A 13,411-nucleotide genomic window follows, 5' to 3' on the forward strand; every position below is an offset into this window, starting at 1 on the left:
TTATGAGGGGCGCCGTTTTGACCACCGCTATGGCCTGATGAAAATTTGCTCTGAAGCTCCGTCTCATCTCTCTGGGACTGCTACATATATTGAGGCAGAACAAGCTTTGCGCTTTACCTCTGTGACTTTTTAGGACCATTTAACTAAATATGTATTCAATTTTACGCGTCCCTAATTTTAAATCATGCTCTATGTAGGGAATTTCTTGCCAATGAGGGTGTCGATTTCTCTGCCCGGTTCGTTGCCTTTGCAGACCGAGTTAAAGCCGGACAGCCCGATCTCCTCCGCTAGAGTTTCCTGTAGCATCATTAATTTCAGCCTATTTTCAACCGTTTTGATTATCTGTTCTAGTGACGCACTTTTTTGCTGAAATCCTCTGCAGTTCCACTATCACACACTAAGTCTCTTTCTGCTATCCATTATTGCCTTTACCCCCTGACTTGCTACCTCCTGTCACTGTTCTCTTGAATGTACCACCTACCGCTCCTGGGATTGTTCTAGCGCTTTCGGCTTCCGAGGGCATATATTCCTCATCCTCTCCTTGGGTCTCTAGCTTTTTCAACATTTTCTCGGCTACTACCTTCCACTTCCATGTTTTATCTACCTTAAGGTTAACGCTGCCTACCGTGTCATTTAGGTCTCTGATCGCATTCATAATCTCCTCCAGAACCGAGCACATCGGTTCCATCTCCGAGACAACAGCGCTCTCTTTGGGCGCCGGCGTGCCTTCTGCTTCCTGGCTGTTACTTGTACTCACCGGCTTAGCTAATGCCACACGGCCGCTTTCCGCTCTCAACGCTTTGTTAATTTCCTGCATCTGCTTCTTAAGTTCTTCCTTTGCTTTCTTTAGTGATACAACCTCTCTGATCAGCTGTTCTACTCTGGCATCATTGCTTTGTTCCTGCGAGGCTATTGCACCTGTGACTTTCACAGTACCCTTGACTCTCTCGGCCTAGGTCCTTCCTGGCTCCTCTAAGCGCACCTGCGCCTCCCGAGATCTGGAATGGTTTCTTCCCCTCAGTGCGGAATGGTGTCTTGATCTTGATGTGCTTCTTGAGCATGAGTGCCTGCTGGCGGCCGGAGGCGTTTGTCGGTTGGGCCAATTCCATCTCGGTCTCCACTTCGGAGCGTTGTCTTGTTCTTGCTCTTACTACATATGACACTTGGTACCGCTGTTTGCAAGCCTTGTCACCGGTGGGGTGATCTTCACCGCAGAACTTGCATTTGGGAGAGCAGTTATGATCCTCCCTCAGGTCTTGCATACCACATCCCCTGCACTGCACAACATCAAGTGTGGGGCAACCGTGTGATCTGTGTCCAATTCTTCCACATGCGTAACATACGTCCATTGCTCCCTGTAGAGATGGCACCCACGTAGGTTTACCCATATTTGATGAAGTTGGGCGCCCTGAATCCGTCGAATAGCACAATAACCAAGCCCGTAGCTTTGATACGTTGTGCAGCCAACGCCCTTGGGTTGTATTCATGCACAATCTTTTTCGTGATCACGATTTCACTGTTATTGAGGTTCACTCTTCTAATAACCCCCTTGCACGTAGAGTGGGGGCCGTTCCATAAGCGCTCACTTCATATTCCGCCTCCATGACCGTAATGAACATGATTCTCGCATACCTTTAGGCATGATCGGAGTCCGGTGTACCACAATATTCTGTGTGAAGTTGAGGCAGAGGATGTCTTCATTTGCTTGGTCTGCTGTAAGTCCGGCCACCTCAACGATCGCTTCTCCAATAGCTTTGCTGACCTTGTTGAAGTTAAGGCCTCCACGAGGCTTAACGATGATTTTCCAGTGTTCCTCCGGCAGCACCCTCGACGCCTTCACAATCCGGCGTTTCAGCTTGTCGACCACGGTAGAAACTTCGTTGGCGATCGCCTTTCCTTATGATTCTTGGGTCAAATTGGCAGCTCCACCAGCTCCCCAGGTCGTTTTCGCAGATCGCAATCTTTGGCGAAGTCAAATTCATGAACAACTCACAAGCAAAGGCAAGCGTTTGACGTAGTTGTTTTGCGGAAGCCCGCAATGTTCGCAATGTAGGACGAATTTTTTCTCAACTACGAAGCTATTCTGTCGAGGGACCCGCATGGGTTTCCTTTGTAGGACTTAGCTACGTTTGGGTGGATGTCTCATTTTCCCTTTATTAACTCAGCGTAATATCAGTAGAATACTGCTTTTCCAGAAGAACACTTTCCGTGCCATTGCTAACACTGGTTATTCACCTCCGTCCTCCACATACTTTCGCACTCACGGAGTAATTGAAATCCCAGATATGTATGAGTTTCCATCCAGCGTTAATGTTACATTTGCTCCTCTGCATCGCAACACTTCATTCAGACTACTGCATTACTGCAACGCAACAGTCATGATATCAATACTCGTAACGTGGGAAATGGGCCTATACCCTCTTTTCGTACCATCTATAAACAGTAGTCTTCCAAACATAACCTTCCATTTATGCTGAATATCCATAATCCACAGTAAATATATTACGTGAAATATTTCGGAACTATAATGTATTTATTCATTCAATTATCAATTAATAAAGGCTCTTCGTTAGTAATGGACTTTTTCTGCAAAACAGGTCACTCTGGTTTCTGATGCCTTATGTATTATTGTTTTATTGTTGGTAATTGGTATCAATATAACTGATGTTATTTTATACTATTGCGGTTACTTCTTGTATTAGAGTTCTTACCATTTCTTTCTGATAGTAAAATGAGTGCTTCGTATTACGGTAGAATTGTGCATTGTTCGTTCCTTCAATTTATGTTTGATGTGCATTGCAATACAAATGCATTTTTGCTCCTTTTTTCGAGTGCACCCTCTTAATTAATGTCTAATGATATTATACTCTCTGAGTAAGTAACTTTACAGTTTACCGGTCACCTGTCACCTAGTATGTATGGTCTCCTGGGCCCCATGAAGCTATTTTCTTGCCGCTTTTAGCCCAGGCGTCCAGCCAGGATATTTTTAGTAAATAAATGTAATTGAATTGAATTTTGCTTTCCGGCGAAAAACAGCGTGAGAACGACCATGCAGGAGAAGGGCTTACTACGGAAAAGGGCATGTATTTTGCATACAAAAATATACAGGGTGCTTTTTTCTTAGACAGCACGCATTTTTTAACAGACTATAAGTACAGCGAGCGTGGTATGGTGAGCTATTGGCGCTTATTCGATGGTAACCAAGTGGCGCCTAAGCAGGCGTGTCCGTACGCCGCGCGCTCGGGCCAGCACTCGAACAAGAAACGATCGAACCAGCTGCGTTCAGTGATTTCGTCTGTATTCGACCGACTAGTAATAGAAAATGTGGGAGATCACAAACCACACTTGTTCCCACAAATGGTGACCACGGAAGCCGGACGGCAACACGCCACCTGCTCAGTCACCCCAGTTCGCAAGGCCATTGCCATTTCCTGGGCTACGCCGCTAGGAACCTCTCATAACGGGAGACCATGAATGCCGCACCTCGTGACGCCTCGATAAACGCCACGGCCGCCAATACTGTCGTCGCAAACATCAAGCTGCCTGAAATCTGGCAGGCAGGCCCAGAACTGCACTTCGTTACGTCACAAACTGCGAAGTTGGACCGTGTCATCGGTGCGTTGCCGCCTCCCGTCATCACCATCGTCAGGGATATTCGTTGCTCGCCGCCTCCTCAAAACCCGTACGATGTTCTGAAGACCGAGCTCATACGCCCGACATATGAATCGGAACAGTGGAGACTGCAGCAACGGCTGACCTCAGAGGAGCTTGGTGAAAGAAAACCCACGGAGCTTCTGCGTCGCATGCAGCACCTCATCGGAGACCGTTCTGCTGCACTGGGCACCTCCATCTTTCGCGAGCTGTTCCTATAGTGACTGCCTCAACAGGTACAGATGATCTTGAGCGTATCGTCAACGAATACATCGACTCACGCGCACAGATGGCTCATAAGATCATGGATGTCGGTATACCCGTACTCACTGTCATTAAGTACCTCAATTACTCGACGCACTGGTCCGTGATGACCGCCAACGAGACGCTCAATCTCAAGGTCGACAAGCTGACCGCCCAAATGAACTTACTCAACGGCAATCATCAACGCAGCGCGTCGCGCGGCCGCCACCACTTCCGCAGTCGCGCCAGTTCGCCGAGTACCCACCGCGGCATGTGTTGGTACCACCACCGGTACGGAGCCCACGCTCATCAGTGCCGCGAAGCTTGAACGTTTGCGGGAAACGCGCTGGCCTCGTACTGAAGGCAGCGAGTGCTTTTGGACCAACAACCAGCCGCCTGTTTCACATCACCGACCACGCCAACAAGGTGCGTTATCTCATCGACACCGGTGCGGAGGTGCGCGTAATTCCTACTACGCTGGAGGACTGCCGCCAACGCCTCACAACCCCACCTGTTACCGCCATTAAAAGTACGAACATACAGACCTACGGGCATAAATCTGTCACCTTTGGCATCGGCTTGCGAAGGACGTTCAGGTGGATCTTCATGATCGCCAACATCTGTCTGCCAATTTCAGGCTGGTGGTTGACCTCCGCCGTAGCCGTCTCCTTGGTTCAGAGACCAACATATCGGTTCAAGGGGTCACATAGTGTTCGCCACCCTTGTTTCTTGTACAAACACATACCAAAGTCGCCCCACCGCGGTCTTCACTTTTCGAAGAGCTTTCAGATCTCTTCCATGTGCCTTCTCTCAAAGACCCAGTGCAGGACTTTACCGCGTTGTGGCACGGGTGCACAATATTCCGCAAGATACACCTACTCAAGGCGTACCGCCAACTACCTGTGAAACCTTCCGACATACCAAAGACAACCATAATAACACCTTTTGGAATGTTTGAGTAACTCCGGATGCCATTCAGTCTGCGCAACACCGCACAATCGTTTCAGCGATTTGTCAAACGAGTTCTCTGTCATTTGCGCTGCTGTTTCGCAACCATTGAGAACATACTCGTCTTCAGCGCTTCAGCAGGCGACGACGCACTTTACTGCCCCATGTGTTCAAACGAGTATGGAAGTACGGGCTAGTCGTGAACGGACCAAAGAGCGAGTTCAGTGTCGGTGCACTGGACTTTGTTGGCCATCGCGTCGATGCCGGCGGGATATCTTGTCCTGCCACTCATGTGGAAGCTGTAATGCAGTTTTCACGACCTGGTGACCACAAAGCGGCTAAGACAATTCTTTGAGCTGGCGAATTATTATGGGTGGTTCATTTCTCGCTGTGCTGTCATCTTGAAACCGCTCAACGCATTCCTGTCCGGTCAGACAAAAACAAACGCTCTCATCTCCTGGACAGACGATGCCCACACAGCTTTCAATTCCATCAAGGAAGCTCTCACCAATGCGACTCTCCTTGTACATCCCATGTGCGACACCCTGACTTCACTCACCGTGGACGCCTCAGACGTCGCCGTTGGTGGAGTGCTCCAGCAGTTGGTCCATGGCGTGTGCCAGCCAGCCGCATTATGCTCGGGAAAACTGTCGCAGGCCAAACGTAGATACAGCACTTTCGGTTGTGAACTATTGGCGGCCTACTTGGCCGTGGGACATTTCCGCCGCTTATTAGAAGGTCAGCAATTCTACATCCTCACTGACCACAAGCAACTCACGAATGCTTCGACCGCTACCAACTCTGCCCACACACCCGGTAAATTTGCCAACTTGCCTACCTATCCGAATCTACGAGAGACATTCGCCACGTCAGCGGCACAGACAGCCCAGTCGCTGACGCACTATTTCGTATACAAGCCAACACAACTGCCCTGGAGCCCCCATCTGTGAATTTTGCAGCTATGGCTACAGCACAGTCAGAGGACAGCGAATTTCGGGCCTTACGACTGAAGCATAATTGCCTCCAACTTCAGTGCGTACAATTCCAACCGCGATACTTCCTTGGTTTGTGACGTGTCGGCAGATCGTCCTCGCCTCTACGTTCCGCCCCACTTTCGCCGCACCACCTTCGTCGTTATGCATTCCTTGTCGCACCCTATTATTGATGCGACTCAACACTTCGTCACTACACAATACCTGTGGCCAGGCATGAATATCGACGTCCGACGCTAGACACGGGCTTGTCTCCAGTGCCAGCAAACGAAAGTTCAGCGCCACACCGTCCGTCCACTGGAAACCTTCAGGCCTACTGAGGCACGTTTCAGCCACGTGTATATCGACCTGGTCGGTCCTTTGCCACCATGCAAGGACAGTCGCTATATCTTAACGTGCATCGACCAGTTCACGCGTTGGCCTGAGGCATTGCCACTCAGCGATATCACCGCAGAAACAGACGCACTAGGTCGTATCATGGTATGTATTAGTCGCTACGGAGTTCCCTCGACCATCACTACAGATCGAGTTCGTGAATTCGACTCCGTGCTGTTCCGTGCGATGTCCCTATTACTTACTGGTTGTCAGCCTCATCAAGACGAGGACCTACGACCCCATGTCCAAGGACATGATCAAGCGCTTTTACCGCCAGTTAAAAGCCTCGCTCACAACATCACGGACACCATAGACGGAATGTCTACCATTAGTACTCCTCGCCATTCGCAGTGTGGTACGGACTGAGGCGTGCTGTTCCTCGGCAGAGCTCGTGTTCGGAAATGCATTGAGGCTACTTGGGCAATTTTTCAATCAGGCGCCGGTACCAACGCTCAACCTCGGTGGTTATGCCGATCGCCTCACTGCTGCCATAGGAGACGTATCTTCTGTTCAGTGCCGACATTCACGCCAAACCTTCGTTAGTTGCACTCTCCGAGACTGCACTCGCATGTCTTCGTGCCGCATGACCCGGTGCGACCACCGCTAGAGTCACCTTATGGCGGCCCTGTCAAAGTCATCAAACCCTGCTCCAAGTACTCTCTCCTGCTGAAGAATGCACGCGAAGACGGCGTTTCGATCGACCACATTAAACCTGCTTTCCTCGACGCCGACGTCATACCGGCCGACCACATACCACTTCCGAAGACCAAACGTGTTCACTTCGCCGTCGCAAACACTACATTTTCGTCGAGAGATCGCTCGTTCACACCTGGGCTCTCACGCTAGAGGAAGGAAGGGGGAGGGCCCTACGGCGATCGACTGCCGTTTATTCGGTGATAACCAAGTGGCGCCTAAGCACCCAGCTCCGCGCGCCACACGCTCGAGCCAGCACTCAAACAAGAAACGATCGGGCCAGCTGTGTTTAGTGATTTCGTCTGTGTTCGACCAACGAGTAATAGAAGATTTGGGAGGTCGTAAACGACACATCTTCCCACAGTGGAATTCTTGCACTCGAGTTCCTAGGCGAGGTGAACACACTTTGCCTGTAATATTGTGAGCTTCAGAAGAATAACAAAAAAGTTTATTATTTTTCTCATTAGTGCCGTAGGGGCTATAGTTTAAATGGCAAATGCGAAGACAGTCATATTTTGATGCGCCCTCATTTTTAAATGCGAGAGCAATGCTTACCCAACGACAATACCGTCCCTACGTGCGTACCGTAAGACGACCGCCTCCCCGACATTGCCCGCAGCAGGCAGCTGATTAACCTACGTGCACACTCTCTTTCGACACGAACGAAACGGCGAGAACACAGCGCTCACGGAGCTCTCGGCACGCGCCTCGCTCGGCCGCTTTCGCAGATCGCTCTCGACGCACGGGCCCGCGCGTCTCTCTTCAACGTAAGCGGCGCGAACACAGTGCTCGAAGCTTTCAGCAGTCGGCACTCTTTGTGGACATCGCCGATCGCTTTCAAGGCGTGGCCCGCTAGGGGGTGGCACGCGAAACCCAGGTGCGTTTAATCAATGGTACGACGCCGATGGATAAGGCGCTAACCAGAGATAACAGCTTTCAATGATCCCAACGTCATCAGCGCACTTGGTGCCGCCATCCGCGCCCGTCGGTGTCGCCACAGCTCTGTCATTTGTACTGGCCTGATCTAGTTTCGTGAGATCAATAGTTGAGCAAGAGCTACATTGCTTACACACACTTAGACAACTCCCAGAGGAGCTTCGGGCTGAACTTTTTTACCTTGAATGTCGCACCTAATTCTAGATATTTATTGTCTAATTTCGACAGTAAATCCAGGCAATATTCAAAAGTTGAGATATTAGGAAAAGCCGCCTCTACATCATAGAAGACGGAAACGCCCCGTGACGATACGCGCGAGGAAGTTGGGAACTGAACGGCCTCGTCCAACTCGTGCGGCACGCTTTGCTTCAGAGGCATGTGCCGCCGTGTTTCTTGTCACGATTTGGCGCCATCTTTCGAACTTCTCCCAACAATGCTTTACGCTACACGCACCGGTGTGCGCTAAGTATCGATATTTCCAGGATCTGGCCTTCACTTTCAATAACGAATATACCAAATCACGTGCGAGTTTTTATTTCTAAAAACGGTATGCTATACATTATGACGCCCTACAAGACCACAGCTGTCCCAAGGTTGTAGCCTTTTTATAAAAAGCCTGTTTTGATCAAACAAGAACTAAAGATACCTTCGTACACAGCAGAAAATGAAAACTGTTAGGACGTAACCACGAACAGGAAGCTTTGAGCATCCTCATTCATCTAATGCCTGTATAATTGTGCACGCAAAAAACAGGTGCACTTGTGTGTAGTCGCTGCTCGTCCTGTCTGTTTCTTTTGTCCCTTCTCTATCGCGTTGTTTTATGCTATCTGTCCCTAACCCACCGCCAGGATAGTCAATTTTATGTGTGTGGTGACCACATATTTGTGACATATACATGACGCCTTTCCTTCTCATAATGTCCATAAATGCACGCGCTTCCAGTACGTGCTCTTCATGTCGATTAATGATGTCATTTTTTTTTTTTCAGCTTTGCTGTGAGGGTGGGAACTAAGGATGGTCAACGTTACATTGAGATGGGCATCAATAAGAATTTAAATTTCTACGCGTTCATTGTTGACTACGGCAAAAAGCGGTATCAGGTGGACCCTACTGTTCACAAGCACTCTAGGAACGCTTACTTCGCCGCGTCTTGGAAAGTGTCGGGATGGAAAACCCCATTTCGTCTAGAGGTTTGTATTTTACGAAGTTGATTGTCCAAAGAACGAGTAGAGGTCTCGACAGTCAATGGCACGAACAGTGCCGATAGCGGCCGCTTGGGGCGCCAGATACATTGTTACACAACTGGTCCCTTCGACAGAAAAGACTCATTGCAGATATGAACGGACATGTCGCTACCGACACGGCTGCAGCAAAGTAGAACACGTTCCTTAGCTACATTACTCATTCCGCGAGGTGTCACTGACTAAAGTATCAGAAAACGGCATTAACCACGCTAATGTTCATGCTGGCATCTCCAGTAACTCGTAAATCATCAAAGAATGTGAAGACGAAGAAATGCACTTGGACGCGGGCGCTCGGACGGCGAGGTCGAGGGATGGAGAGGAGAAAGGAAAAGAAAACGCTCGGTGCGTCGGCATCTTATCTGTTTCTGTCCTTTATAATAGTTGCAATTACGGTATGCTAGATCTCTCCGCTGTCTCATGAAATGTGCACTTTATAGCTAAAAACCAGTAACACATGAGAGCAAATTCCTGAATTATTCTCCGAAATTCACGTTTAATTACTCGGAAGCAGTACTTTCAGACAATCCCGGTGCGGAAAAAAAACATTTCGAGGCCACAAGGCTCATACACTTACAAAGTAACAGCTCGCATTTCTCAGGAATTTACTGGCATGTCTCCGTGTAAAGTGGAAAAACTCTAACCGTCGTAACGGGTCAGTTGAAGTCCAAAAGAGTCAGAAATTCGTCGCCCAAGCACTTTCCGTTATCCTAGACCTGGTCCATGGGAAAGCAACCTATTCTGGCAAATTTCCGAATATTGATTGTGAACGCAACAGACGTGGGCGCGCTGGGAAGAATTCGTGGCATCTGAAGGTGGCGAATGCATCGTGTACGAGATCGGCCGGCCCGTGGTGCCACCCCACTAGCCGTTGGGGGCGCTGTGGGGACGAGCGTCGTCAGTCAAAACACGGGCGTTGCACTCGCTGTGACACGGCATGAGTGATCGCGAAGGCCGCGTCGAAGCTACAGCGGGCGAAATGTGAGCCAGAATTTTTACGCGACGGCTTGAAGGGCCCCGTGTTGCAGGAAATCCAGCGTCCGGCGCCGGGCGCCTTAGCTCGGCTAAGGATCCGGGATATATACAAAGCGAAAGCTTGGTTTAGCCTCGCTAAATCTTGGTTTCACGTGGTTAACCTTTGGCTTAGCTGTAATTATTATAGTGTTACACAACCATCGTTAAGCCAGGTAAGACGGCTGTGCCTAGGTCGGTGGCTAGACATCAGTGTGATTAGGTTTGCGCAGACACGCATCGTTCGACGATACAACGCCCGTTGTGACGCAGGGAAAACGCGTGCTAGACGTAAAGGTACGCCGGCAACGTGGGCGGCGTCGAAGCATAAACAGTCAGGGCGAGAACGCGTTCCCTGTATTGATCTCGACGGTGCGACGCCTGCTGCATACCGGACGATCTTCAGTGAAGTAACTCGCCGGGCGATATCCGAGGGGTGGTCAGACGCCGGACGGCGACGACGGCTCAAAGCACCCCGCTCCCTCGCAACGTTCAGAGAAGGCTCGCTCTCTTCCGTGACCAAGCTCGCGAAGAGGGAGGAAAAAGAAAGAACCTTAAAGCTCGCTTTCGTGCATATAGCGTTCACCACCAGGGTTTCTCTGTAAACATTACGGTTAAATAAGCTGCAGTTGCCGGAAGCATGTGAAGCAGCCAGGGATCTTTTAATGCTATCGGGTTCCACTCTTAAAGGCGAACCTTAAACGTCCTCGAAATTTTTAAGAAGCGACAGAAAAGGCATCACCACGCATTCACTCGCAGCTCAGTTGTGAAAATTGAAAAAGAACACCGTAAGGTTGAACCGTTACAAAGTGCTGTCAATCGTCCACGTTCGTGGCCAAGTATCTAGCTAAACACCAAAAGTAGTTTCAGAAAGCTTCGGAAGCATTCGCACACAGATGCTTGCTCTTGTCCTGTCGAATGCACATACGTTACCAACTCAAGTCCGCAGCATGGTGCAACAATACACGCGATACATATTGGTATAGGGCGACAAAAGACAAAGATGCGTAAAACAGGGCAAGAGCTTGTTGCGTCCACTTTATCGTTACGCTTTCGTCCTTCTGTTCTGGGCTTGAACCAGTACAGCAACCGTAATAATTGAGGCGTGTTTGCTACATACCGCGTTTCATTGATTTATTTGTAATTTTTGGGGAAAATAGCTTTCTAACTGTGACTCGGCTTTTCGCGGACATTATTGCACGAGAAAACGAATTGTCTAAGTAGTTGTTTTTTTCAGCGAAGGTGTCTATGGCTAGGATCCTGGGATTTCTTCGTGGAGTAACGTCGACAGAAAACTATCATCATCATTTCCTCATCCCCCCAGAGGCAATGGCTCATACCCCGTAAGGCAGAGGCGGCGACCACTCAGCAAAGCGGACCACAAAGCTGCAAAGGACAACTAGAACGATTATCAATTTCGACGTAGATTTAAGCTATGCACGTGGTGACATTCACAAGCACTTAAGCTAATTATTACCCTAACAGGCTTCGAGGGCCTGCGACTTTTCTTGAGCCGCTACTTCGTGGATGTAAAAAGAGTGGACCAGAGAGAAAAGTAATTCGCCACGCCTCGGATGTACGCTACACTATTCACTATTCATTGCATCCCCATCGTACTCTCACAAGACAAATCAGTTGCTAGGCGTGGCTCTTCTTTAACGTAGGAAGTGTAGTTACGTCACTCCATGCTTAGTACGTTGTAGTCAGGCTGCTGTCGCTGCGGGAGCTTGCGCAACAGTAATCTTCACCGGGAAGCGTATGCAGTGAGCTCTATGCGATTCGCATTGCATGTAGGCGTAGGAGACACCTGTCATCAGTTATGTGGTTGGTGGGCTAGTTTTCAGATAGCTCTTTATTTAAACGTATGCTGTTTGTTATGTTGTATGCGTGATTCCAAAGAATGTATGCAGTGTTCGCTTTACTTTGCTGAGCCTTTGTACCATTTGCCTTACGGTGGTATGATCCCCTGCATGTGGCGGCTTGAGTCATTGATGATAATAGTTTTCTGTCGACTTTAGGCCCCCAAGAAATCCCTGAATCCTATTCATATAAAGCTTCGCTGTAAAATACTGCAGAACGTATCTTACGAGGCCGGTCAACGCTAATGCGATGAGCATTGATGCAATGTAGCAGCACAATGTATTGCTCATCATCATCATCAGCCTGGTTACGCCTACTGCAGGGTAAAGGCCTCTCCCATACTTCTCCAACAATGTAGTGCTAAAAATACGTTTATTTAAAATGTGTACTGATTGTTCTGCGACTTCCCTTGCTGCAGCTGTATGTGGTGTACACTGTCTCCGGCATCGGGCCGCTTTGGCATGGCACTCACTTGTCAGGGTCGCGGATCAGCATGCATGACGACGACAACATGAAGACAACGCAATCACGAGGTTGACGTGACAACGGCATGAGGATCATTCGAGGAAAAGTGTTTGCCGATGATGCCGTGACGGCCACGGTATCATGAAAGCTTTGAGACGATGATGGCGTGACAACGACGGCATGGCGAGAGTCCTGATGACGAAGCTTAAGTGACGGCGATAGAATGAACACCACAGCATCACGATGCCCATATAACGATTAATATCTGACGATTGTGTGATAACAATGGCCGTCACGATGCATGATGACAATCGTATGAGAACGCATGCATGACGACGCAGTCGCGGTGATGGTATGACAACGGTGGCATAATCAAGAATAAGTGACGACAGTCACGTTTCGCTAGAATGACGGAAAAACGATGATGCTGATGAAACGACGACGGTATGATGACAACGGGATGACGGTTGTGAAGTGATGACGATGGCTCATGACAGTACGATGATTAAAAATTAACGACCATTACGGCAGAACGACGACGTTACGCTACAAATTCATGACGGCGACTATCATGGCGAGGCAATGATGACTGTATAACCACGACGCAATGATGACGATGCAATGACAACGCTATGCGACCCCATATGGCATGGCGACTGCTATATCACAAACACTGTGTGACGATGACGGCGTAAGGAGAGTCGGATGAAAAACCTTGAATGACGCGATAGGACGATCCTGACGGCATGAAGAGAGTAGCATGACAAAGTTGGAATGACGACGATGCAAGAACCACGTTTGTGTCATGAACACGAGCACGTACTTATTCGTTCTACCTATTAGAAAACTTAGGCCACTGGATCGGCGTAGATGGCGTGACGACGGCGGCATGACGACAGTGAGTGATGAAGCTGGACCGAAGCTCATGGAACAACCATGACAACATCGCGACTACGAGCACCTAGTGGTCCGATGTAGTCGGCAACTGCGGCCAAT

General features: G+C 49.2%; 1 protein-coding gene across 7 annotated transcripts in view; it reads left to right on the top strand.

Moving 5' to 3' along the window:
- The window catches only part of LOC129384461 (uncharacterized), a 209,746-nt gene that overhangs the window by 46,434 nt on the left and 149,901 nt on the right, over positions 1 to 13,411 (top strand). For 5 of the 7 annotated variants that reach the window (XM_072284284.1, XM_072284285.1, XM_072284283.1 and 2 more), the window contains one exon: positions 8,827 to 9,028. The exons of the other annotated variants lie outside the window; for them this stretch is intronic. In XM_072284284.1, coding sequence (XP_072140385.1) covers positions 8,873 to 9,028 — 156 coding nt within the window. In that variant the 5' untranslated portion in view covers positions 8,827 to 8,872. The remainder of the gene's footprint in view (positions 1 to 8,826; positions 9,029 to 13,411) is intronic. 7 annotated transcript variants of the gene reach the window in all.

This window comes from Dermacentor andersoni, chromosome 9, assembly GCF_023375885.2.
Source record: "Dermacentor andersoni chromosome 9, qqDerAnde1_hic_scaffold, whole genome shotgun sequence".
In the NCBI taxonomy this organism is placed as follows: domain Eukaryota; kingdom Metazoa; phylum Arthropoda; class Arachnida; order Ixodida; family Ixodidae; genus Dermacentor; species Dermacentor andersoni.